We start from the raw sequence: 26754 nt of genomic DNA on the forward strand, positions 1-26754 counted from the left end.
ACTTAAAACAACGATTAACTTATCTGATTCTGTGCTGTGAACTTCACCCAACAGTTCCTCCAAGATTAGTTGTGAATTTCACTGTTTGTTAATTTTCCCAGATGCACTCCGATGTCCAGCGATACATGAATTCAAACAGCAAAGGCAGTAACTGTGCAGGTTTTCTCTCCCTCTCTCTCTCTCTCCTGCACTGTCCTCACCATGTGCTTCCTTTGTCTGCCCTTCTCGCTTTTAAACTGCTGTTGTTTTGACTTTTTTCTTCCAAAATTCCAAAACAATGCAACAACATATAAAACAGTAATTGCTGCTCCTGGAATTCGAGGAAATCACCTCCAGCACCTAAAGTACCTCAAAAAATGGAACAGTTCTTACAGCCAGAAATTTTTCCCGTCCTCCATCTTGAATTATGCAGATCCTATCTCTGTGACTCTAAAGAGGGAGAAGATAAACATGGAGTGTAATCTTATAAGTAATATCAAGATGGACAGTAAGAGCTTCTTTAAATATATAAAAAGGAAGAGAGAAGCCAAAGTGAATATCTGGTGAAATAATAATGAGGAACCAGGAAATGGCAGAAGAAATACTTTGCATCAGCCTTCACAATAAAGACATTAACAGCATTCCAAAATTATCAAATAATTCAGGGGCAAAAGGAGGTGAGAAAATAAATATAAGAACTACCATGAGAGAAAAAGTGCCAGGGAAGCTAATGGCACTAAAGACTGACAAGTCACCTGGAGGGATGCATCCTAGGATATTATGAGGTATCTATGGATGCAGTGGATCTACAGGTTATCGACTTGAGAATCCTTGGATTCTGGAAAAATACTAGAGCATTGGGAAACTACCAATGTAACACCACTATTTAAAAATGGAAGGCTTCACTAAACAAGTAGTTATAGGCCAGTTAGTTTAACATCTGTTCTTGGGAAATGTTAGTGGTTTTTATAAATGGTATAATAGCAGAGCATCATGAGGAGAGGATGAGTTGGTTGCACTGGTATTCATTGGAATTTGTTTCCTCTTGCAGGACAATCTAGGACCAGAAGGCATAATCTCAGAATAAGGGAGATTTGCATTTAAGACAGGGATGAGAAAGAATTTCTTCACTCAGTGGGGAATGAATCTGTGGAATTCTTTACCACAGAGAGCTGTTGAGGCTGAGTCATTACATATACTCAAGGCCAAGACAGACAGATTTTTATTCAGTAAGGGAATCAAATGTTCTACAGAAAAGCAGGAGAGTGGAATGGAGGATTGTCAGATCAGCCATTGAATGGTGGAGCAGGCTTAATAGGCTGAATGGCCTACTTCTACTCCCATGTTTTATGGTCTTTTTACAAGCAAACTGATAAGCAACAGTCAAAGCTATAGAATTAAAAGATGGTTCAAGCAAACCAGCAGGATCGGTTATGTGCTGAGGGTTTTGAGGAGAAACACACTGATAATGAGGTGGTTTTGATATTCCCTCACCAAAGGCAACTGTGTTTTTACAATAGGTGACTATTGAGTTAAAACATAATGGATTTTGATGGTTTCCTGGCTGAGATAGACATCTCACCAACATGTCCTTTGTGATAGTTTGGCTAAAATGTTCACTCAATGCAAAAGGAGTGTCACATTCGAGGAGGTAACTGCTGGACAATTCTGGATGCAATTTACTTGCTAATTCTGTGCTTGAGAGCAGTCATTTTAAAGGAGCAAGACTCTATTCTTATAAAAAAGAATTTAAACAAGACAATATAGGTTAAAAAAGTTAGTATATCTCTGTTTCTGATCTGTGGAGCTTATAGATAGATCCAACCTTTGTTAGCAGGGAGAATGGAGCAGGGCATGAATCATTTAGTTAGGGAAACTCAAATATAGCAGGGCCATCTGAACATAGTGCCGAGTTCAAAGAGAGCCAATTTTTGGCTATACCATACAGCAAAATCTGCAGCATCAAAGTGACAAAGTGTTTTAAAGTATACATAAATACTCATGAAGGGTTGTTCAGTCCGTTTATTTATCATCATCTGAAGTTTTTTTTGAAAAGCTGTCATGAGAGTCTGCTAGACTGCTTTGATTGACAAACCATCTGGTGTAGGTTAGAAAAAAAACCATAACCACCCACTCTACAGATCAACAGAGTTCTCCATTGTTCTTTCACAAGGTTGTTACTACGACATTATACATGCTTGGCTGAGTTTCAAAAGTTACAGATTTGTCAGCAGGGAATGCCAAGTTCTCATTTTGATTGACAGGTTAAAAGGTTATTTTAAAAAAGTCTTTGACGTGGCTCCTGAATTACTGTGTTTATTTTTATCACAGATTTTTAAAATTTTCAATGAGTTTCATGAAAGGAAGTGTTTTCACAACCAAGCAGGTTTTGAATGAGAAGTATATTAGATTGTTAGAAGTTTATTTTGTCATCTCCACATGACTCATGAGGTCTGCTCATGGTGGAAATGGGTGAGTGATTATGGAGGTACCATGAGGGTGTGTGTTGGGGCACTGAGAGTGGGTTAGGGTATGAGGGATGAAAACTAGATGCCTAACGACTTCAAAACCAGCAGTAATGAAATCCCGAGGAATCTAGGTGAGTATCTCTGGCTGCCTATGATCTGCTACCAGAGTTTGTGGAACTGACTTCACTCCATATCTCCCTTCCTCCAACAAAATTTAGGCCTCACGGTACATTTCAGACTGAGGCAGGTCTGCCAAATTGAGAAATGTCTTGATTCGAACTGTAGGAGAAACCAAGCCCATATAATGGTGAGCCTGACAATAAGTGAAGAAGGGCTCATGCCTGAAACGTCGATTCTCCTGCTCCTTGGATGCTGCTTGACCTGCTAGGCTTTTCCAGCAACACATTTTCAGCTCTGACCTCTAGCATCTGCAGTCCTCACTTTCTCCAATAAGTATAGCAGCTTCTCTGTAAAATGTTTTCTCTGCCTTCTTCCTTCATGGAAACATAACTGTAACTCCACATGCCCTCACTCCTGTTGCTGTTGGGATCAGGAATGCATCTGTTTTCCAATGTTCCCAAATTATGTTGTCACCATTTTTCTTAATTCATTCACAGGATCAGGGCATCGCTGGCTCGGCAGCATTTATTGTCCAGCTCTAATTGCCCAGGGGCCAGCTAAAAGTTGACCATGCTGCTATGGGTCTGGAGTCTGGAGTCACATGTAGGCCAGACCAGGTTAGGTTGGCAGTTTCCATCCATAAAGGAAAGTTAGTAGTCATACATGAATATTCTAATCTACATCATCATTATGCCAACCTCTCAACTGGGATTTTAAGTGATGGTCGAAATTAGCTCAGAGTAATTGGGGTAGAACTTTAAGGAATGTTGGCACTTAAAGTCAAACACATTGGGCACATTGGTTAGCACTGCTGCCTCACAGCGCCAGAGACCTGAGATCAATTCCTGCCTCAGGCGACTGACTGTGTGGAGTTTGCACATTCTCCCCGTGTCTGCGTGGGTTACCTCCGGGTGCTCTGGTTTCCTCCCACAGTCCAAAAATGTGCAGGTTAGGTGAATTGGCCATGCTAAATTGCCCGTAGTGGCAGGGTAAATGTAGTGGAATGGGTTTGGGTGGGTGGCGGGTCGGTGTGGACTTGTTGGGCGGAAGGGCCTATTTCCACACTGTAAGTAATCTAATCTAATTACAAAACAATTTATTTTGGTGATTGTATTGTTAAGCTCCTTTCCCATTTGTGAGAGCCCAAAATTCATCCAAAGGAGGGCTCTTGATTGTGGTGCACTGACAGTGTCCCTAGTTCTGGATCAGGAGGCCTGGGTTAGACAATCAGACATAGGAGCAGAGATTAAGCCATTCGCACCATCAAGCCTGCTCCACCATTCAATCATGGTTGATAAGTCACTCAACCCCATTCTCCCACTTTCTCCCCATAACCTTTGAACCCCTTGATACTCACAAACCTATCTATCTCAGTTTTAAATATACTCAATAATCTGACCGCCACAGCCCTCTGTGGCAGTGAATTCCATAAATGCACCACTCTCTGGTTAAAGAAGTTTCTCCTTATCTCCATTCTAAAAGGTGTTCCCTTTACTGTCAGGCTGTGCCCTCAGGTCCTAGTCTATCCTAACAATAGAAACATCTTCCCAACATCTACTCTGTCCAAGCTATTCAGTATTCTGTATGCTTCAATTAGATTACCCCTCATCCTTCTAAAATCTATCAAGTTTAGACCCAGAGTTCTCAAACGTTCCAAATGAAATGTTAAGCTTTTCATTCCTGAGACCATTCTCATGAACCTCCTCTGAAAATGCTCCAAGGCCAGTACATCCTTCCAGAGGTACAGGACCCAAAACTGCTCACAATACTCCACATGTGGCCTCACAAGTGCCTTATAGAGCCTCAGGCGTACATCCCTGCTTTTATATTCAAGTCCTCTCAAAATAAATGCTATCATTGTATTTGCCTTCCTAATTACTGACTCAACCTGCAGGTTTACCTTGAGAGAATCCTGCACTAGAACTGCCAAGACTCTTTGCACTTCAAATTTCTGAATTTTGTCCCATTAGAAAATAGTCCATGCCTCTGTTCTCCCTACCAACATGTATGACCTTACACTTTCCCACATTTTACTTGATCTGCCACTTCCTTGCCCACTTTCCTAACCAGTCCAAATCCTTCTGAAGCCTCCCTGCCTCCTCAGTGCTACCTGTCCCTTTATCTATCTTTGTATCATCTGCCATCTTAGCCAGAATGCCTCCAGTTCCTTCATTTAGATCACTAATGTATAAAGTGAAACGTTGTGGTCCCAACACTGAGCCTTGCAAAACACCATGTGTCACTGGCTGCCATTCTGAGGAAGACCCTTTTATGTCCACTCTCTGCTTTTTGCCAAACAGCCAGGCTTCTATCCATGCTAGCACCTTGCCTCTGACACCATGGGCCCTTATCTTACTCAGTAGCCTCCTGTGGCACATTGTCAAAGGCATTCTTGAAGTCCAGGAAAACAACATCCATTGGCTCTCCTTGGTCGAACCTGTTCGTTTCTTCCTCAAAGCATTCTAGAATATTTGTCAAGGGACCTCCTCTTGATAAAACCATGCTGACTTTGCCCAATTTTACCATTTACATCAAAGTATTCAGAAATCTCATCCTTTACAATGGATTCCAGGATCTTACCCACCACCGAGGCTAGGCTAATCGGTCTGTAATTTTCTGTCTTTTGCCTTACTCCATTTTTAAACAGGGGTATCACATTAGCAATTTTCCAGTCCTCTGGAACCCTCCCTGATTCCAGCGATTCCTAAAAGATCCCCACCCAGGCCTCCACTATCTCTTCAGCTATCTCCCTTAGAACTCTGGGGTATATTCCATCTGGTCCAGATGATTTATCCACCTTCAGGCCATTCAGTTTTTCTAGCACCTGCTCCTTGGTAATGGCTCTGCCCTCTCACTCTCTTTAATGTTTTGGATAATACTTGTGTCTTCCACCATTAATTACTGAATCAACTTGTTCCATTCTGATTCTTATCTTTGACTACATAGAGATAATCTAATGTGTCTCAGCAAAACTTAATGAGAACACCATGAAGACAGATGCGAAGTAATTATTCAGTTTCCTTGTTCCCCATTCCTATCTCTCCAACGTCATTTTCCAGCGGCCCGATGTCCACTTTTGCCTCTCTTTTGCCCTTTATATATCGAAAGAAACTCTTACAGTCTTCCTTTATATTACCAGTTAGCTTATCCTCATATTTAATCTTCTCCCTCCTTATTTCATTTTTTGTTGGTCTTTGTAATATTCCCAATCCTCTGGTGTCCCACTGCTCTCCACCATGTTATATGCTTTCTCTTTTGCTTTTATGCTATCCCTGACTTCCCCAGTCATCCATAGTTGCCTCATTCTCCCTGTACCATGCTTATTTTTCCTCAGGATTAATCTCTGCTGTGTCTCCTCAATAACGTCCAGAAACTCCTGTCATTGCTGTTCCACTGTTTTTCCTGCTTGGCTCTTCTCCCAGTCAATTCTACCTAGCTCGTCCCTCATGCCTCTGTAGTTGCCTTTATTCAGCTGCAATACCATTACCTCCGATTCTACCTTCTCCCTCTCAAATTGCAGAGTAAATTCAATCATATTATGATCACTGCCTCCGAAGGGTTCCTTCACCTTAATCTCCCTTATCAAGTCTACCTCATTGCACAACACTAAATCCAGTATTGCCTGTTCCTTAGTGGGCTCCACCACAAACTGCTCCAAAAAGCCATCTTGTAGACATTCCACAAATTCCTTTTCTTGCAATCCACTGCCAACTGGATTTTCCCAGTCCACCTGCATATTGAAACCGCCATGATCGCTGTAACCTTGCCTTTCCTACACATCTTTTCTATCTCCTGATGTACCTTGCACCCCATCTCCTGACCACTGTTTGGAGGCCTGTACATAACTCTAACTGTGGTTTTTTTCTTTGTGGTTCCTCAACTCTACCACACCGATTCTACACCATCTGACCTTATTTTGTTTCTTACTATTGATTTAATTTCATTTCTTACTAATAAAGCATCCCACCCCCTCTGCTCACCTGCCTATTTTTTCAATAGGATGCATATCCTTGAATATTTAAGCCCCACCTGCTCCAGAGATGTGTGATAACATCTCTGAACAGGTTGATCAGAAAATATTTGCATATTCTTCCATGGGTAAACAAAAGTTAAACAAACTTTGCAGGTTTAATCTTCCAGGAATAAAGACTGTCAGAGGCTTCTTTATTGTTTTTTGTTATAATTACTGTCTTTCTCTTTTAATTACTGAATCAATTTGTTCCATTCTGATTCTTATCTTTGACTACATAGAGATAATCTAATGTGTCTCAGCAAAACTTAATGAGAACACCTTGAAAATCACTGCTAACTTATTCTTGTTTAAGTGCATTCACTCAAACCCTTAAAGTTGGCGAAATAAAAGGCTTTTATTTACTTCCACTGATTAATTTAAACAGAAAGGCTAATTAAAAGACAAAGCAGTGAACACCACCTTACCTTCACATTTTGTTTCAATTAGCAAACAAAACATGTATAGCTCGGAGATACTCACAATCTTGAGGAAAGGTAGGGAATTCAAATATGAAGAGAAACTAGTCTATTCTGCAAAGAGAAATACCTGCAGCCCAATGGGAACTTTTCAGAGCTGCACTATCCTTTTTTTTTAGAAGAAAATGCTTTTTAAAACACAATAAACAAGATTTTAATTTTACTTGAAATCGACGTGTTAACAAATGAACTTTTAAGTAAGTTATGTTTAGTGCAAAAAGAAGATATGCAGAAATGCCAAACTTCTGAACCACGTGATCTGCTGTCATGAAATAATGTCAAGAGTGGAACGTCTGCCAGCCCAATCAGCTGGTCCCTCATCCTCCTCCACCTCAGACTCCCAGGACTGGAAAACTGAAATGTTGCAGGGTAGTCCAAAGGTCCACAGGATCATGGAAAGATTATGGCAGAGAAAGGAATGATTTGCCTTCTTATGTTTATGTCAATTGAAAAAGAGTTGCCACTTCTACACCCACCTTCCAACTTGGTCAGTGGTCATGTGAGTTACGGCACCTTGAGAGCATGTGCAAGAGCTTTGGTAAATGTGAAGAGGGTGGCTGGCTCAAACACCCTCTCAAGCAGTGAGCTCCAGACCTTGCTGTCCTCTAAGTGAAAAGGTTCTCTGTTCCTTGCACCAATTACTTTGAATCTTTATCCCCTGGTTGTTAGACTCTGTGCTAATGGAGATAGAGTCATAGAAGCTCTAGGGTGTGGAAGCAGGCCTATCAGTCCATCGAGTCCTCACCTACCCTCTGGAGAGCATCCCACCCAGACCCATCTCTACCCAACCCTATCCACTACATTTCCCATGGCTAATCTACTGAACCTACACATCCCTGGACACTGTGGGCAATTTAACATGGACAACATTCCAACCAGTACATCGCTAGACTGTGGGAGGAAACTGGAACATCAGAGTAAGCCCACACAGACATGAGGAGAAATTGCAAATTCCAAACCTAGAGTGGACCATTCTAGATTCTTCAACTTCATATGCTGAAATTAATGCCCCTCTGAATAACCAACGACACTACCTACATACTTGGACGGATTGGAGAGGTTTTGGACCTAGTAAATTCATCAGAGGAATTGCAGGGGATTGCAGGACGTACTGGATTTAAATCTCGACTACTCTTAAAGCACATCGGCAGACAGTAATTTGAAACTGTAAATGAGAAAGAAACAAGAGGGCTGAAACGTTCCTGGTGAGGGATGTAATATTATTCCAGCAGAAATTAGATGTGGATTAACTGAGCGGTAGTGGGCATCAAGAGACCCAGCAATGTAGCAGCCAGGGCTATGTGGAAAGAAGTGGCAAGGGTATTAAGTGGCAACTTGCTAAGCTGCAGGAACTTCTCAAAGGCTTAATGTTTAATGAGCTCTCAAACTGTGTAAGCTGACATTAATTTATTGCTCATTAATTTCAGAAAGTAAATCTATATTTAGAATCATAGCATGCCTACTGTGCAGTAGCAGGCCATCGGATCCATACAGACCCTCTGTAGAGCATTCCACTCAGGCACAACCCCTATCCCTGTATTTCCTATGGCTAATCTACCTGGCCTGCACATCTTTTGACACTATGAGTGATTTAGCACAGCCAATCCACCTAACCTGCACATCCTGTGGGAGGAAACCGGAGCACCCAGAGGAAACCCATGCAGACACGGGGAGAATGTGCAAACTCCACACAGACAATCACCCTTGGCTTGAATCGAACCTGAGTCCCTGGCTCTGTGAGGCAGCAGTGCTAACCACTGAGCCACCGTGCCACCACAAAGTGCTTTTGTAAATCTAAGGCTTTGCACTATATGATCTGTGGTTGTATTTTAACACATAATAGATTTAGTTTTGCAACATATGTTGTTGCCACTTCTATAGGATTTCCAGAAGTGAAATAATTTCTCTACAGTTATGAAATTCAATAGCCCACGACTAGTAATAGCAAACATCCTCTTGCTATCCAGGAAACATCATTCCCAAGAACAGCAGGCAGCACGAAGAGGCAAAGCACATCTTGAAAACGAGATGTGGTGAAAAATAAGTTGCCTGTTGTTGACAGTCTGCATCAACAGATGGTCAAAAATTCAAGTGGTTTTTAGTTTTGAGGCTCAAAGTTTGAAGAAACCTTTTACAGGAATCTACAGGAAAGCAAAGTAGGAAACCTGTAAACTCAGGCAGGATGTTCAGCTCTGATGTGGGCACGCACTGTAGTGGACAGTATTTCCCAGATGGCCTGCAGTCTCCCAGAGACCACAGAGACAAGGCCAACATCCTGGAGGTGACCTCCAGGTGGCAGGTAGGTTTTCTGACGGTTACCAGCAACCCAGGCAGATACTCACACACATAGCAGATAGTGAAAATATATATTTATAAATCTGGAAGCTTATGCTCACTGATGTCTCACCCGCGCCCCACTATGTGTCCTCTTTTTTCATTCTTTCTCTCTGACAGTGTCTCAAAGCATTTCCAGCTCCCACAGCTGGGATGGTATGAGCCTTGCTCCAAAGTGAAGGCCATGGACCTTGGGGGTTTTGGTCAGGTGACCTCAAGGAGATGGGCATTTGTTGGTTGAGGGCCCAGATGTGCTGAGTGGGTCCTGCCCAAGGCTGACGCTAGCAGGTAGGGTGGAGACAGATGGTCAGCCACTCTGGACTGTCCCTGAGAGGAGACTTTCTGAGAGGTCTGTAGGTGGCTACCTCTTCTCCAAATGGGTGCCTACTGGCACCACCACTCCGTCTTCCCGTGAGGATGGGGCACAATGGCTAGAGTGACAGAAACTAAGACTGCTAGATGTTCCACTCTAGGAAAGCCGCCAACCTGTCATGGAGGCAGCTAGAAACTTGCATGGCTCAGGCAGCAGCGTCCCATCAGTGTTGCTGCAGTCTTGCAGCCTTTGCTGTGCCTGACATGGGCTCCTCTTCTACCCAGGACTGAACAGGAGCCTGGTCTCCAACAGTCGTCTGAGTGCCAGTGATCTGGGAGTTTTCTCTCTTGGCAGCTGTGGAGAGGTGGCAGTGAAATGCTCACCAACAGGAGTTATTGACTCTGATACAGAGAAAATACCCAGGGAGGTGTCAGTGCCTGAGCCAGGGGAGGGTGCAGGAGGCATTGTTGCCAGTGCTTTGTCCAAAGCATCTGTGCTCTCTTTGTTAGAGACTGAGTCAGAGGAGTCATATTCCACTTAAATTATTAACCCTCTATGCACAGGTACTGCTTGGTCTGCTAAGAATATGTTGACAGGCTTGCTATTGAGCTGCTTCATAAACTTTAAATTAAAAATGGTAATGTTGGACTCGGCAAGATGGTGGCGATTCAGTAGAACTGCCATGGACGGCTCTGCCAAACAGCCAAGGCATACTGGCGCTTTTTACCATCCCTGGCCAACTTATATGGAGGAATTGTTAATTTAAAAACACGAAGAACACATATTCATTGACAATTTGGAGTGGGAAGGATGCCAAAAGGAAAAGGAGCAATCAAACAACAGCAGGGAGGACACATCCTGCAGCACCAGGCACGCCACACCCTGCAGCACCAGGCACGCCAGAGGTCGCACAGCGGCCTCTCCCGAACTCCAAGGGAGTATGATGGACTCACAGGAATTGGCGGTGGCGATGGTGAGTCTTTCCTCAAAGGTTAAGGCTGTGATCGAGGAGATCTATGCCCAGGTCCAACCCATCGCATCCATGCTGCAGAAGCATGAACAGGAGCTCCAGGGCCACGGGGAGCAGATGGAGGAAGTGGAAGGTAGAACAACGGTCTCAGAAGCAGTGATTGAGTCCTCGAAAGGACTGATCCAGGTGCTGGAGCAGGAAGTGTGGGCTTTGCGAGAGCAGGTTGATAACCTCAAAAATCGAGGTTGGTGGACAAATCTTCAGGTTGTCGGGCTCCTGGAGGGCGAAGAAGGTGGGCGGCCAGTCAGCTCCTTTGAAAACTGGCTGCTTCAGTTCCTGGGCTATCAAATTGAATCCGGCTAGCTGCAGATCCACAGGCACTGATGCACAATGGGTCAAAAATCATGTTTTTCCAGGATTTCTCGGCTGCTGTAATTCAAAAGAGGAAGTCCTTCGATGAAGTTAATAAGAGGCTGAGGAACCTGGGCATTGAGTACTTAATGAGGTACCCCGCAAAACTCCATTTCAGCCACGAGGACTCAGTTTATACGCTTGACTCAGCGGATAAAGCCAAGAGTTTTGTAGAGACTTTAAAACAGACCGAGTGAGTTAAAGTATATAGTTAATGTTCATCCTCTTTTCCTTCATTTCCTGTCTTTCCCCTTTTCTTTTCTCTTTCGCTAATAATTTTTTTCAAAAACCGAAATATCTTGGAATATGTTGTTCCTATTATATTTTTATAACTGGATTTATCATGGGAAATTTTGTAGGTGCTCTTTGTTGTTTTCCCCTTTATTTTGTTCTTTTCCTTTCAGTCACAAGGAGGGGTGGCATGGAGCCGGGGATGGGCGGTGTGCTTATCCTGATTTTATCTTCTTTTGTTGACTTTAGGATCATCTCCTTGTTCATTTACTTTTTTTTGCCTAAGGCTGGGGCACAGTCTGGGCCTGAAAGAGCTGTGCAGGAGAGAATGGGTAAGGTGAGTGCCCCCTCTGGGCAGGGGGGAGAGTCTCCCATTCAAGGTTTTATAGTTGGTTTTCTTTGTAGTTTTTTGGTAGTAATAGTTGTTTGTAGTTATGATAGAGTAGTTTTTGTAAACATAATTCTGCTACTCTATGAGTCTCCATTTACTTATGCTCAGCACATTGCAAGCAGGGTTCTCCATCCTGGGGGTTTAAGGATGTCTTAAAGGGGATATGGCGAAGTGTCTTATTAAATGGTGCACTTGGAACATCAAGGGAAGTCATTCGCCTGTTAAAAGGAAAAAAAGTGCTTTCTAGCCTTAAGAGGGAAAGGGTTGTGAGAAAACTATCTTGACGATAGGGAACAACTGAAGTTACAAGAGGGGGCTTATGATCGGGTATTCTTTTCATCCTTTACTACTAAAAGTAGGGGAGTGGCTGTACTTGTCCAGAAAAGTCTTCTGTTCACATTATTAGAGTAGGTGAACGATGAGCAGGGACGGTTAGTGATACCTAAGGCCCTAATACATGGCATTTTGTCTACTGTGCTCTGATGCATCCTCTTAAGATTTTGATTAGTGCCTTTTCTAAGTTGAGTGCCTTTCGAAAATGACACATTATTATGGGGGGGATTTCAATTGCCTTTTGGATCCGACAGTGGACAGGATGCCTAGAGGGTCCCCAACTATCTCTTTGCAGGTCAAGCAGGTGACTGACTAATGTGAGGAGTTGGGGTTGGTGGATATTTGGAGATATCTGCACCCTACCAGCAGGGACTTCATCTTTTTTCCAAACCCACATAAATGTCACACGAGGATTGATCTTTTTGGCTCCCACATCCCTTCTGGATTCAATTATGGCTTGTAAAATTGGGAACATAGCTATCTCTGATCACGTGGTGGTATATTTGGAGGTTAAGGCCAAGAGTGAGGGGTTAGGTTTGCGGCACTGGCGTCTGGATCCTTTTCTCTTTAAGAATTCCAAATTTGTGGTATATTTTTCGAGGGAGTTTCAGGAGTTTTTGACAATCAACTCAGGCAAGGCTAGTAGTCTGTCTATGCTATGGGAGACCACTAAGATCTTTGCTAGGGGATTAGCTATTTCCTATTTGGCTAGCCGGAAACAACAGAACGGGGAACAGCAGCATCTACTTGAGACGTGGCTGAAAGCCGCTGAGGCAGCACATTTTGTGAGGCCTTCATTAACCAAACTACAATAGGTCACAGTCCTTCAGGCTGCCTTGAATTCAATACTTACACAAACCACAAAGAAGGAACTTGCTTTTGCTAAGCAAAGGCTGTTCGAGTGTGGGGATAGGCCAGGGAAGTAATTAATGTATCTAACGAGGAAAAAACGTGCTCCCCAATCCATTACTGCAGTTAGAGACAGTGCCAGGGTCCTTACATATGACGCCAAAAGAATTAATGAGGCGTTTTGGAGTTTTTACTCTAAATTGTATCAGTCTGAAGGTTAAAAGGATTGTACGGCCAATCTGGAAGCCTTTTTTAAGTGCCTGGACCTCCAGGGGGTAATCCTAGAACAGGCCTCTCTGCTTAATGCCTCCTTGACAGTTCAGGAAATGCATGAGGCAGTGAGGCAACTTCAGAGTGGGAAATTGCCTGGCCCTGATGGTCTCCCAGGTGAATTTTACAAGGTGTTTATAGGGATTCTGTCAGGACTGATGCTGGAAATGTACAATCACTCCTATATGTATGAATGCCTACCACCATCTTTGAGAGAAGCTAATATTTCCCTCATTCTTAAGAAGGGGAAGGTTCCTGAGGTTTGTGCCTCATACAGGACCATCTCTCTCTATTAAATTCAGATTTTAAGATTCTGTCTAAGATTTTGGCACTGAATTTGGAGAAGGTGTTGCCCTATATTGTTAAAGAGGACCAGATAGGCTTTATAAGGGACTGTAGGTCTTCTAATAATATTAGAAGGTTGTTGAATATGATCCAAGCATGTCAGCAATGATCAATCCAAGGGTTGGTGATTTCCTTAGATGCAGAGAAAGCATTTGACCGGGTGGAATGGCCGAATCTCTTTTATGTCTTACAGCGGTTTGGGTTGGGTGAGGTCTTTGCTAGGTGGGTGGAGGTTTTATATTGCTACCCTCTGGCCACGGTCATCACCATCGGGTGAAGTCTGGGAACTTTAGGATTGGCAGGGTAGGATTGGCTGCCTCCTCTCACTGTTTTTGTTTACATTGATGATAGAGCCGCTGGCAGAGGCCATTCATCAGAACATCCACATAACCGCTCCGGAAGTGGGATCGAGGGTACACAAGATTATACTGTGTGCAGATATGTCCTTCTGTTCCTTTCGGACCCGATGACCTGTGTACCACATTTGATACAATGTATTAATTCATTTGGGGCTATTTCAGGATATAAAATCAACTTTGCAAAGCCAGAGGCTATGCCTTTGGGAAACATCAAGGAAGTGCCAGAGGTTGAAGACAGCCCTAGGTTCCCCTTTAAATGGTCATGGGTGGGGTTCTGATACCTAGGCATTTTTATTACCTCGCTGTTTGATCAGTTATTTCAGACTAATTTTGCTCACTTGCTCAACAACGTTAGTTGGGAACTCCAGAGATGCAAGGCTCTTCCAATTTTGTGGATGGGCCAATTAGCCCTTATTAAGATGAATGTCCATCCTCTTTTGCTTTATCCCATGTGCATGCTCCTTATAATGTTTCCCAGGTCAACATTGCAGAAACTTATGGGTTGGTTTAGTTGCTTTGTCTGGCACCATCAAACTTACTAAATTGCAGGTGCCTCAAGGATGGGGAGGAGTTGATTTCCCAGGCATCAAGAGATATCAGTTGAGTAGGTAATGACGCAGGCTCAATATCACTGGATATCAAGGCCTCCCAGGCAAAGTGCCCTCTTATTAACCTGTTTTTCATGGATAAGATGAGGTCAGTTATGGACCACTGCTGGAACCCCATTGTTATTATTACGGTCAAGGCATGGAGGGCGATATGTCAGAGTGAGAGTTGCTTATCCAAGACTCTGCCACTCACTCCCATAGTATGCCAGGGTTTCAACAAGGGATGATGGACATTGGGTTCAAACATTTGACAGCGAGAGGAGTTTCCAGTTTGGGAGACTTGTTTGAGGGGGGTGGTTATGATGCAACTGACCCACAAATACGGGCTGCCCAGCAGAGATCTTTTCCATTTTTTCATGTTAAAGATTTCATCCAGAAGAAGACTACCCTTCTCACTAAGGAGAAGTTGTTGCTAATGTGCCACAAGTACCCTTTCGGTTAGTTCTATCGCCTGCTGGGTGGTTGAGTCTGGCAGGATATTAACTGATTATGTGAGGTTTGGGAGCAAGTGCTAGGAGTGGGGATTTCTTCTGAAACATGGGAGAACATATGGGAGAATGCGCGAAAGATCTTAATCTTAATCATAGGACATGTACTATGAAGCTAAAAGTTCTGCACAGGGTTCATTTGACACCAGACCGTCTGTGAAGTTTAAAAAAGGGGCATCTTCAGTGTGTCCCAAATGTAAAATAAGTGCTTCTGAACACGCCACAGGCTCTGTGTTTATTGGAGCGCTGTGGCGGGACAGATAGGGAGGGTATTGAGGACTGAAGTGAAAGTAGACCCGATATCTCTCCTCTTAGGTCTACTGAATTTATCATCTTTAGATGGGCATGGGAAAAAACTATTTAATATTCTTGCATACTGTGCATGGAAGAAAATTCTGATGAACTGGTGTCTGAGAAACCGCCGGGTTTGCTGGGATGGTGGAAATTAATTATGGAGCACATTCCCTTGGATTTTATTTTTACAAATATGGTGCACCACACAACAGACCTTTTTTATAAGACATGGCAGCCCTTTTTGACTTATTTGGACACAGGTCTGTCTGCAAGGGTTAGAGGATTTGAGCTATAGGGAGAGGCGGAATAGGCTGGGGCTGTTTTCCCTGGAACGTTGGAACCTGAGGGGTGACCTTATAGAGGTTTAAAAAATATGAGGGGCATGGATAGGATACACCCTGGGGTGGGGGAGTCCTGAACTAGAGGGCATAGGTTTAGGGTGAGAAGGGAAAGATATAAAAGAGACCTAAGGGGCAACTTTTTCACGCAGAGGGTGGTATGTGTATGGAATGAGCTGCCAGAGGAAGTGGTGGAGGCTGGTACAATTGCAACATTTAAAGGCATCTGGATGGGTATATGAATAAGAAGGTTCAGAGGGATATGGGCTGGATGCTGGCAGGTGGGACTAGATTAGGTTGGGACATCTGGTCGGCATGGACAGGTTGGACCAACGTTTTTGTGCTGTACATTTCTATGAATTTATGACTCTAGGGCATTCGTTTAACCAGGATGGTTAGGTTTGTTGAGCCCTGGGCCCTGGAGGGGGGATTCCTGAGTGAATACGGGTATAGATTAGAGTGGTGCTGGAAAAGCACAGCAGGTCAGGCAGATCCAAGGAGCAAGAAAATCGATGTTTTGGGCAAAAGCCCTTCATCAGGAATAGAGGCAGGGTGCCTGCAGAGTGGAGAGATAAATGAGAGGGGGGAAGTGAATACGGGTATATATACAACGCTCCCATTTTTTTGTTTGGGAGCTTTGCGCCAAGCAGTGTTTTTTTTGTGTTCATGTGGGTTCTTTTGTTGTTTTTCTTGTTTTATTAGTCACTTATTTACTTATTTGTGTTGTTTTGCACAGTGTTTGGTTTTGTTTGTATTATAGGGTTGGTTAGTAGTCAGTAGACTAGTTTTTTTATTATACTGGTCTTTGTTACATTTTCAATAACTTTACTTTTTTCAAGCAAAAAAAACTTTTGTTTTGACTTTACAAAAATGTAATGTTTTCCATTTGTTCAGTTGGGTTCTGCTAGACCTGACAAAACATGGCAAAAAAACACGTTGCTTCTCCCTCTATATCACCCTGTGCCATTTGCTCCAATACGGAAGATACTTGATCCATTGGATGTCAGAATGACACACCTAGTTGGGTCTTTCCTGTGCTTTTGATGACAAGGAGAAAGTGAGGACTGCAGATGCTGGAGATCAGAGCTGAAAATGTGTTGCTGGAAAAGTGCAGCAGGTCAGGCAGCATCCAAGGAGCAGGAGAATCGATGTTTCAGGCATAAGCCCTTCTTCAGGATTCCTGAAGAAGGGCTTATGCCCGAAACGTCGATTCTTCTGCTCCTTGGATGCTGCCTGACCTGCTGCGCTTTTCCAGCAACCCATTTTTAGCTTTTGATGACAAGGTGTGGTCTGCAATGCTAATGAGAACGGGTTGAGTTTTCTTCATACCAATGAACATTTTTTTCTATGTTATAAATTGTTGTAACTTGAATTTCACAGCGGAAGCTGAAGATGACAAGATCCAAATTTTTTTTAAAAATGTAGTTGCAGGGATTAGGGATCACCAATAATATTATAAGCTGCAGACAAGCCTAAATGACTTGGCTACAAAATCAAAATAAAAGGTAACACGACATAACTAAAAATGTATATTCAACTGTCCTTCTTTACTTCATAAGGTTAAATCTGAGATTAAATCCCTATTCTCTTAATGTTAGTTGAAAATTATCGATGTAAGTTTATATCTATATCATTGCTGGTGCATTCAGAAGCATATAATTCTTATATTACTGCATTACGTTAGAAGCAAGTTACATAATACATTGTATTTTTTCCCAAATATGATTAGAATGACTGTTTGAAATGGGCACGCAGACCACAGAAATACCACAAATGACCCAATCACCGCATTGCAAGTTAAACACACATACAGTTATTCTAGAATTTTAGAATACAAGATTGTAAGTTGTTTAGGGTTAATAAACAATGGTGAAACAGATAACACAATCACTCAATTTTCTCATAACTTGACACAAACGATCAAAGTATTAAATTAACAGAAACCATTTGCATTGACCCAGCTCTGAGAGCATTATAATCAAAGACATATTATAGAACAACTTCTTGAGATAATGCTTTCCCTTGTTTTATCATGCACTCTTCCAAAGTTTTCCTTCTGGAACTTATATACACCACACTTTAAAAAGTAACAATAGTTTCAACTTCCTTATGTTAGCCAGAAGGGTAGTCTATATCTTCAGTTTCTCTGTAAAATCAATCTCATGAACATTTCTCTCCCTTGGTTCTTTTCCTGGTGATAACTGGTTTTGAGCCTGGTTCCCAACTCATTCACCAAACAAGTAGTTTTTCCTATTTAGTTTATGAAAACTCTTAGTGCATGATATTGAATGCCTTCCTCCAAGAACTTTTTGACCCTTCTCTGTTCTGATTTTCTTTTGTCTCTCTTCATGAGAAGAGCATTCATTTCTTTCGTATTACCTTGGTGAATCTCCTCTGCACCCTTCTTCATGAATTGGACATTCTTTCTGAAGCAACACACCCTGCATGGCATAACATTGGCAAATGGCTGGCGCTCTAATTTTCAAACATTGCAAACAAATTAGCTTAGAATGGGAATGTCTTAAAGATTGTCCATAAATTGGACATATTTGTAATAAGTTGCAGCACAAACGTTTCATTCGTGTATAACTGCTGTTAGCTGAAGCAAAAAATTATATTAGCATCCAAAGGTTATCCTCAAATTGTTGTCTCACTGATTCAGTGCAGAGTAGAATTAGAGAGGTTTGTCGAATAAATTACTGACTTGAAAACAGTTCATCTGAATGAAGCATGCATTAGATCAAGTCCACATGGTCTGTATTATTGTCATTACAAGGTAAAATCTGGCTATGTTTTTGTATTACTGACCTTTCGGGCCCCGGGCTCCGGGCAGGCCTCGCACAGCTGGAGCGCCTCGGACTTTAATCGTATCTTCAGGGGCTCCTTTAAGCATCAGGTGTCCATGGTTTGTCACTAGAGAGCTGACTGGCTCTGCAGCTGCCAGTAAAGCCACCTGCAGTGCAAGGACAAAGGGTTCAATGATCCATGCTGGCCTCAGTGAGCACAAATGCTTGGAAAGAACTCTATACAGCAGGACATGAAGAGTAAAGTGCAGAGTTCCTGTCTCGGTACACAGCATTGTACAGAGTTCCCATCTCGGCACAGAGTTCCCATCTCAGTATAGAGTATTGTACAGAGTTCCCATCTCGGAACAAAGCATTGCAATGAGTTCCCGTCTCGATACAAAGCATTGTACAGAGTTCCCATCTCAGTACAGAGAATTGTACAGAGTTTCCACCTTGCTATAGTGCACTGTACTGAGTTCTCATCTCTGTACAGAGCACTTACAGAGTTCCATCTTGGTACAGAGCGCAGTAGAGTTCACATCTCATTATAGTGCACTCCACAGAGTTCTTGTCTCACTGTACAACACCTACAGCGTTCCCATCTTCATACTGTGTTAACGCAAGTACAGAACAATAAAGATTTACAAAGATTTGAAGTGAGAGCTATTGGGAAAGACTGTGCTGGATTGGGCTTTTTCTTTCAGAAGAGAACTTCGAGGTGACTTGACACAGATTTTTCAAATCACCAATGGGTTAGACAGGATAGATGTAGAATGTTTCTATTGTGGGAGTATTCAAAAACAATGGGGTGTAAATACATGATAGTTCTAATGAACTCAATAGGGAATCAGGAATATTTTTTATTATTCAGATGGTTGGAGTGTTGGACTTGCTAGCTAAGAACATAGTTGAGGCAAATCATTGCTTTCAAGTGCAAATAGGAGGGGAACAAGAGATGAGCGAATGGAATGGCATGCCAAAGAGCTGAGTGAGGGAGATGGAATGGAGTATAAACACTAGCAGAGTAGTTGGGCCAAATGATCACTGGCCATAAGTGAAAACATCCAGGAATTCAATAGGAACTGCACAGATCAATCAGAATCTGTAGAAGTGTACCTTAGCCTCCAGTGTCCCCAAACGATCAGTCAGCTGGGAAATTTTACTGCAGTTTAAGCAATCTGTAAAACAAAAGCTTTTCAGTCAGAATTGGAAGAGTTCTTTTAAATACAGGAAGCAACAAATGTAGGAACTGGATTATTCTGAGTATAAACAATACCAGCTACGCTTTGCTATGTGGACATGAAGAATACTTTGAGTTACAATTTTATCTTGTTTTAAATTACAGTTGGAAAAGTCGTCTCAAAACTGCAAATCTAAGCAAATTTATATTTTCTTTAATTGATCTCTTATCATTATCATATACAGAGTACACACAAGTGAAGATTGCAAGTAGTTTTCCTAATAAAGAACAGGGATCAATTCATGATCCTAACTTTGCAGTGTCCAGTGAATTGAAGATGCTGACCTCGAGGAAAGGTGCCCACAAAGATCCAAGAATCTTCATGAATTTTCCACTCTCAGTTTGTCACCAAGGCAAGGAGATTTTTTTGTGTCCAGCAATGGTGATGTCATCACACAGGGTAAACAGCCAATCATACTGAGATACTTTCAGAGACAAGGAACAAGGAAACGAAGACCACTGAATTTTTGACTTCTACTCTTTGTTTTCACAGAGATTGAGATATACTGGGCCATTACAAGGAATTACGATAAAGTCGTAATATCACAAAGCCACAATTTAAAGATGTATTTATTCTGAAAATGTGAATTCTTGTTATTATGGACAAACGCTATCATTTCACAAATATAAAAATGGTTTTTCACACATGATGCAATAATTTAACAGTAAAACAAACAACCTAGCATGCCACTGAAATTCCAGTTCCACCTCATTCAACAAGGTGTGTACTTTTTTGTGTGTGTACAGTGAGATTAAGAGGGTCGTAGTGCTAGTTTTCATCAAAAACAGAAAATGCTGGCACTACTCCAGCAGCAGCTGTAGGGAGAGATTTAAAGGGTGGCAGGATAAGTGTGTAATGCTTATCCCAGTATGATCTCACAGCAAGGACCCTACTTCGGACCCTGCTTTTACTTTGGATTTCCAACATCTGCGGTATTTTGATTTTGTTTTAGTTTCTTGTCACTTCAGTAATTCCTACTTTATTGCAATCGAGGGTGAATTCAACAGCACACCCTGTGAGGAAGTTTTGAATTATTGATAGCAATCTCTGGATTTCCACATTTAACTGTGCTGTGCAGACTTTCAAAAGTTGCTGTCAGTCATAAAATTGGCCTGGATTCCCCCAGAGCAATAACAGTGAATCTAGGCAGTTTCATCACAGATTTCCCTGCGAAATCCAAACTAATGTAATGCTTGATTTGTTTTGTACTAATTTAATTCTATTCCATTAAGTATTTTAACCAACTGAACTATTGGGGTAGCTGAGAGTTGTACTAAAATTCTATTTCAGCTAATAAATAGGGAAATTAAGTGATTCATTTATTCATGATTTATACCACAAAAATATGTGTGATGTTTTCATAGTAAACGTTTTACACACACACACAACAAAATTGACTCATTTTATGTTCTCTCTAATCAGGTACATAAAACAGGATCAAATTGCAGCATCTTATCAATCATTATACAAACAAGCAAACAATTGGCCATGTTTCCCTCCAACAGGAGCCAGCTGAGTGTGGATGAGCCAACAGTTTAATCAAAACAGAGGAAACAGCAGCAAAGCAAGTTCAAGTTCAGTTACGGTAAACAGTTCAGTCAACGTAAAAATGCTGCATTCTCAACACTGATTTAAAGGGCACATTAATGACTTCCTGCAATCTATCAGAGGAAATGTGAGAATGAAAAGATTAAATCATTCTATAGTGCGATTAGGCACTTTGACTGGAAGCACAAGCTTCCTCTGATTTTCACTCTTCCATTCCTTGTGGAATAAAACATGTAAGATTAGTGCTTGAGATGTACTGTAAATCTACAATAGGTTCATAAATACTGGAATGTTATTTCTTTCAGTTATACATCAAATCTGATAATGAATTATTTCCCATTATTAGAATTTGTAATAAATAGATTTGTTTCCATTAATCATCACTTTAACACATAGCTTCCTGCAGATTACTCCTGTGCATCTTTCCCTTTGCTAGAGATAGGAAAGCATGATGAAGGAGAGATACTGGGCCATAGTTCCTTCTTAATATTGCACCAATAATTCATCTGGTCATTTATGAGGAACTAACAAAATAAATAACCATGAAAGCTGCTACTTCGCTACAAACAATCCATCACTGTTTACTTATCATCTTTCAGATAAAGGTATCCATCCCCTCTGCTTGGTTTGGTTAATCTGTGACTCCATCCCTATGCCAAATTGCTGATGATTCTTTCCTTCGGAGTTGATCAAAATATATTCAACCGCAAAGATGGGCAATAGATGTGCACTGAATCCAACACACGTTGTGACATTGAACACTTCTTCCGCCGCCTCCGTCTCCAAGCTTACATTTTCCATCAAGGCTCCCACCCAAGCTCCGAGGACGCCTTCGCCCACCTCCAACACACCCCATCCACCTGGACACCCCATGCCATTCTGTTACCCGCCCTCGACCTTTTTATTTCCAACTGCCACCAGGACATTGACCACCTCAACCTGTCCACCCCCTCACCCACTCCAGCCTCTCACCCTCACAAAGTGCAGCCCTCCACTCCCTTGGCTCCAACCCCAACCTCACCATCAAATCAGCAGACAAGGGGGGGTGCAGTGGTAGTTTTGTGCACTGACCTCTACACCACTGAAGCCAGGCATCAACTTGAAGACACCTCTTCCTACCGCCCCTTCGACCACGACCTCACCTCCCATCACCAAACCATCATCTCCCAGACCGTACACAATCTCATCACTCTGGGGATCTCCCACCCACAGCTTCCAACCTCATAGGTCGAGAACCCCGCACCAACTGGTTCTACCTCCTTCCCAAGATCCACAAGTTTGACTACACTGGCTGACCCATCATCTCAGCCTGCTCCTGCCCCACCGAATTCATCCGCACATACCTCGATACTGTACTTTCCCCGGTCCAGGATCTCTCCACATACGTTCGGGACACCAACCACACCCTCCACCTCCTCCAAGTCTTTCACTTCCCTGGCCCCCAATGCCTCATCTTCACCATGGACATCCAGTCCCTTTAACCCTCCATCCATCATGACTATAGCCTCCAAGCCCTCCGTTTCTTTCTCTCCCGACGTCCTCACCAGTACCCTTCCACTGATACTCTTATTTGTTCGGCTGAACTGGTCCTCACCCTCAATAATTTCTCCTTTGAATCCTCCCATATCCTCCAGATGAAAGGGGTAGCCACGGGCATCTGCATGGGCCCCAGTTATGCCTCTCTCTTTGTCAGTTACGTAGAATAGTCTATCTTCTGTAGTTACACTGGCACTACTCCCCACCTTTTCCTGCACTACATTGATGATTGCATCAGTGTCACCTCGTGCTCCCATGAAGAGGTTGAACAGTTCATCAACTGCACCAACACATTCCACCCTGACCTTAAATTTACTGGACCATCTCTGACCCTCCCTCCCTTTCCTGGACCTCTCCAACTCCATTAACAGTGACCAACTCAACACTGACATTTTCTATAAACCCACTGACTCCCACAGCTACCTGGACTACACCTCCTGCCACCCTGCCTCCTGTAAAAATGCTATCCCTTATTCCAAATTCCTCCGCTTCTACCGCATTTGCTCCCAGGAGGACTAGTTCCACCACAGAACAAACCAGATGGCTTCCTTCTTTAAAGACCGCAATTCCCCTTCCATGTGGTTGATGAAGCCCTCTAATGCATCTCATCCACTTCCCGCACCTCCGCCCTCAAACCCCACCCCTCCAACTGCAACAAGGACAGAACCCCAAGGCCCCAAAGGAGCCTTCCACATCCATCAAGGTTTCACCTGCACTTCCACATGTTCTCGATGTGGTCTCCTCTACATTGGGGAGACAGGATGCCTACTTGCAGTGCGCTTCAGAGAACATCTCCAGGACACCCGCACCAACCAACCCCACCGCCCTGTGGCTGAATACTTCAACTCCCCCTCCTACTCCGCTGAGGACATGCTAGTCCTGAGCCTCCTCCATCGCCAATCCCTTACTACCCGATGCCTGGAGGAAGAACACCTCATCTTCCATCTTGAGACTCTCCAACCCCATGGCATCAATGTGGATTTCACCAGTTTCCTCATTTCCCCTCCCCCCACCTTATTCTCGTTCCAACCTTCCAACTCAGCACTGCCCTCATGACCTATCCATCTTCCTTCCCACCTATCCGTTCCACCCTCCCCTCCCCACCGGGCTTTGGCTCGGAACGTCAAGTTGCCTGCTCCTTGGATGCTGCCTGACCTGCTGTGCTTTTCTGGCATCACACTCTTGACTCTAATCTCCAGCATCTGCAGTCCTCACTTTGGCCTAATAGATGTGCAGTTGCCAATATTATCTCACTCCGAGGACAAATTAAAACAAAGCTCAGTGGCGGACATAAAATCCAGAAAGAGGAAAAAGTTATCCAGCCTATAAAGCACACCCCACGTGGAATGTGTGATGGATTTATTTGAACTTTAAAAACAGGTTGATCTCCAATGTTAAAAAAAACAGGGATGACTGCTTGTCCTTCCTCCTTTAAAACAAGATCAGGCAATTTGCTGAATATTTTGGGCTCAGCTCTACAGGTACTGTTCCGACTCCCAACTTAAAGATATAGGTTTACCCAGAATTAACTACTTTTTCTGCAAATTCTTTCCACTTGCCCCGCTATCTTCTTGGAAGAAATACATTTTCACATTGCTTGTGGCACAAACATTGCATGTAATTTCTCCTGTCCTATGTTTAGAATTGAGGTTAAATAGTTTTCCTGCTTCAATCTTGAGTCTCGCATTCATGATCTTAAGGAGCTGTATCATGTTTTCTCTTCTCTGGAAAAATGCATGTAGTTGCTGGAGCATTAAAATCTGAAATGCTATGAATCATCTTGTCTTTATTTTTTTTGAACCCTTTTGTATTTAAATGGTTTTTAAAGGAAGGAAAGGAAATGTCAAGGGCTATACTCCAGTGATGGACTCACCATTATCCTGCCTGGTAATGCAAGACCTAGACTTCAGGTGCACACAATACCTAATTTAACTTCTTCATAATTGACTCACATAGACCAAGGTGTGGTTAAGAATCTAAAATTGACTGGCAATCTGGTAGTTGCCTTAATAAACGTGTAATCTCAATTAGCAGCTCAACTAAGGACTGATACAATGCGGCTAACTTAATAGATTCACTGAGCAACAAATATGCTTGAGTCTAAACAAGTTCATGACCTTTTAATAAACAGAATAAACACTGCCTTAATCTGACTTTGTGTGAGATTCAATTAAAAGGAGAGTTGAGAAGACCTTGGAAAAGACCAATATACTTAAGTTTAGTTCCCTCCGCAGAATTGATAAAATAGTGAAGTGAAAGTTATCTGGGGCCTTCAGCAAGGAATCTATTTCAGCTCTGCTTTCTGAAATGGATACTTACTTTCAGAATAAATCATAAGCACTTTGTGCTCTTCTGCTATTCCATGGTTTGAAGTATTCAATCTTTTCCAAAGATTCCATTTCTGTGATGACCAAATTCATACCTCTATGTTTGCCCTGGAATTCCTAGGACACTTTCCAGATGGGACTTTTTAAAAGCTTATTGTTAATTTTTAATTAAAAATATTTCAGATATATACAGTACACAAGAATTTTATTGTTTTTGAAAAGTCTTACTTCACATTTGTTTTAAGAACTTTATTCTTCCTTTTCTTTCCTGAAGACAGTGCTGATGTGTGATTCTATACCCACTCATACTTTGCTCAGATGGTCTTTTGGCTGAGTAAGTCTGGACTGTGAGGTTATACAACCATGGGCACCATCCCCATTTTTTCTTTAGTAGTACATTTGATCTGTTTAAGTGTGCACTCCCTTTTAATTCTTCTGTGCTGCCTGTTGGGGCCTGGTGTGTGACCATGGAGCTCAGAGCAAACATTGATCATCAGCTGGAAGGGGTTTGGATATGTCTTTAGCGATCTGCTATTCTGACTTTTGCAGAGATCAGATATTTTACCCAAAAACAGCAACAGAAATTTGTACCTTTGAGCCTATATGCCCACTTAGACACTGCATAGTTGATTTTTGCAGCTAAGCTTTCAGAGTTGCAAATTCCTTCTCTCTCGTTTTTTTCCTGCTGAACATAAACATTTCTTTTGTTCAAGATCTTCATGGACATCAATGGAAAATTTATTTTCAGCCTGCTTTTGGTGGCAGATCTTGGAATCAACTTAGGTTTTGATCTCAATCTGTCAGTGTAAATCCAATTTCTGAGTTCTTAATGAAAAGTTGAATTATTGACCTTAATGATCCAACTTGGAGGCAGACTCATGCTGGTACTGGATAAGATACATGGGGAAATGTGCCTGTTTAAAACTTGCAACAGAAATGTCATTGTTATCCTATGAACAGCTGCAATTCTCTTCTTCACCTTACTATTTTCAGACAATGACACAATTTGCCTTCTTGCGTTTCTCCCTATTTGCCTCCCCTGCTTTGAAGAGATTGACTCCTTGCTGATGTAGAAGGATTGCCAGGTCACTTATGCTAGTCTTCCAAGTGCTCTTTACATGCAAGTAAAGGAGTTCTGGCAGGTCCCAAAGCCAGCAAGACTCTGATCTTAACTTCACTCAACAACCTAAACAGATGCTTGTCCTAAACAAAATCAATTGGTCAGTTTTTTCTTTCATAACAAAAGGCACTGAGTTACTTTAACATCTCAGCCACTGCGTCATCCAACTAGATCAAATTGGGCCATAAGTTATAGACTGGGATTTAGTGATAGCAAGGGGAATTATCCCCCCAAACTGGTTAAAGAACTGATGAGAGCCCAGTTTATTGGGTAATTTATTTGAAGATTAGACTGTATACAAGTACAGTTAATTGTTAAGTGTATGCATCTGACTGCTTGTAACTGATTTACAAGTCTTTAGACTAATATATCACATTCTATCAAGGTAGTAATAATTGACTACAATTTAAGATGTGTGTCCTTAAAGTTTAATGTATCTCAGTTTGAAACACCGAGAAATCAAAAACAATAACGCACAGTTAATATGGATTTCAAAGAGGAAAGTCTTGTTTGACCAAGTACAATAAATTCTTTGAAGTGGTAATAAAATGCAGAAGCAATTTCAGGCAATGCATTCCTGACCTGAACCACTCATTGTATGAAAAAG

At 42.2% G+C, this 26754-nt stretch overlaps 1 protein-coding gene across 3 annotated transcripts in view; it reads right to left on the minus strand.

The window, feature by feature from the left end:
* LOC122562631 (EMI domain-containing protein 1-like) overlaps positions 1–26754 on the minus strand; it is a 342320-nt gene that overhangs the window by 115676 nt on the left and 199890 nt on the right. For all 3 annotated transcript variants that reach the window (XM_043715640.1, XM_043715641.1, XM_043715643.1), the window contains exons 5-6: positions 19492–19553; positions 18398–18542 (exon numbers count right to left, since the gene is read on the minus strand). In XM_043715640.1, coding sequence (XP_043571575.1) covers positions 18398–18542; positions 19492–19553 — 207 coding nt within the window. The remainder of the gene's footprint in view (positions 1–18397; positions 18543–19491; positions 19554–26754) is intronic.

This window comes from Chiloscyllium plagiosum, chromosome 25 (genome assembly GCF_004010195.1).
Source record: "Chiloscyllium plagiosum isolate BGI_BamShark_2017 chromosome 25, ASM401019v2, whole genome shotgun sequence".
NCBI classification, from domain to species: Eukaryota; Metazoa; Chordata; class Chondrichthyes; order Orectolobiformes; family Hemiscylliidae; genus Chiloscyllium; species Chiloscyllium plagiosum.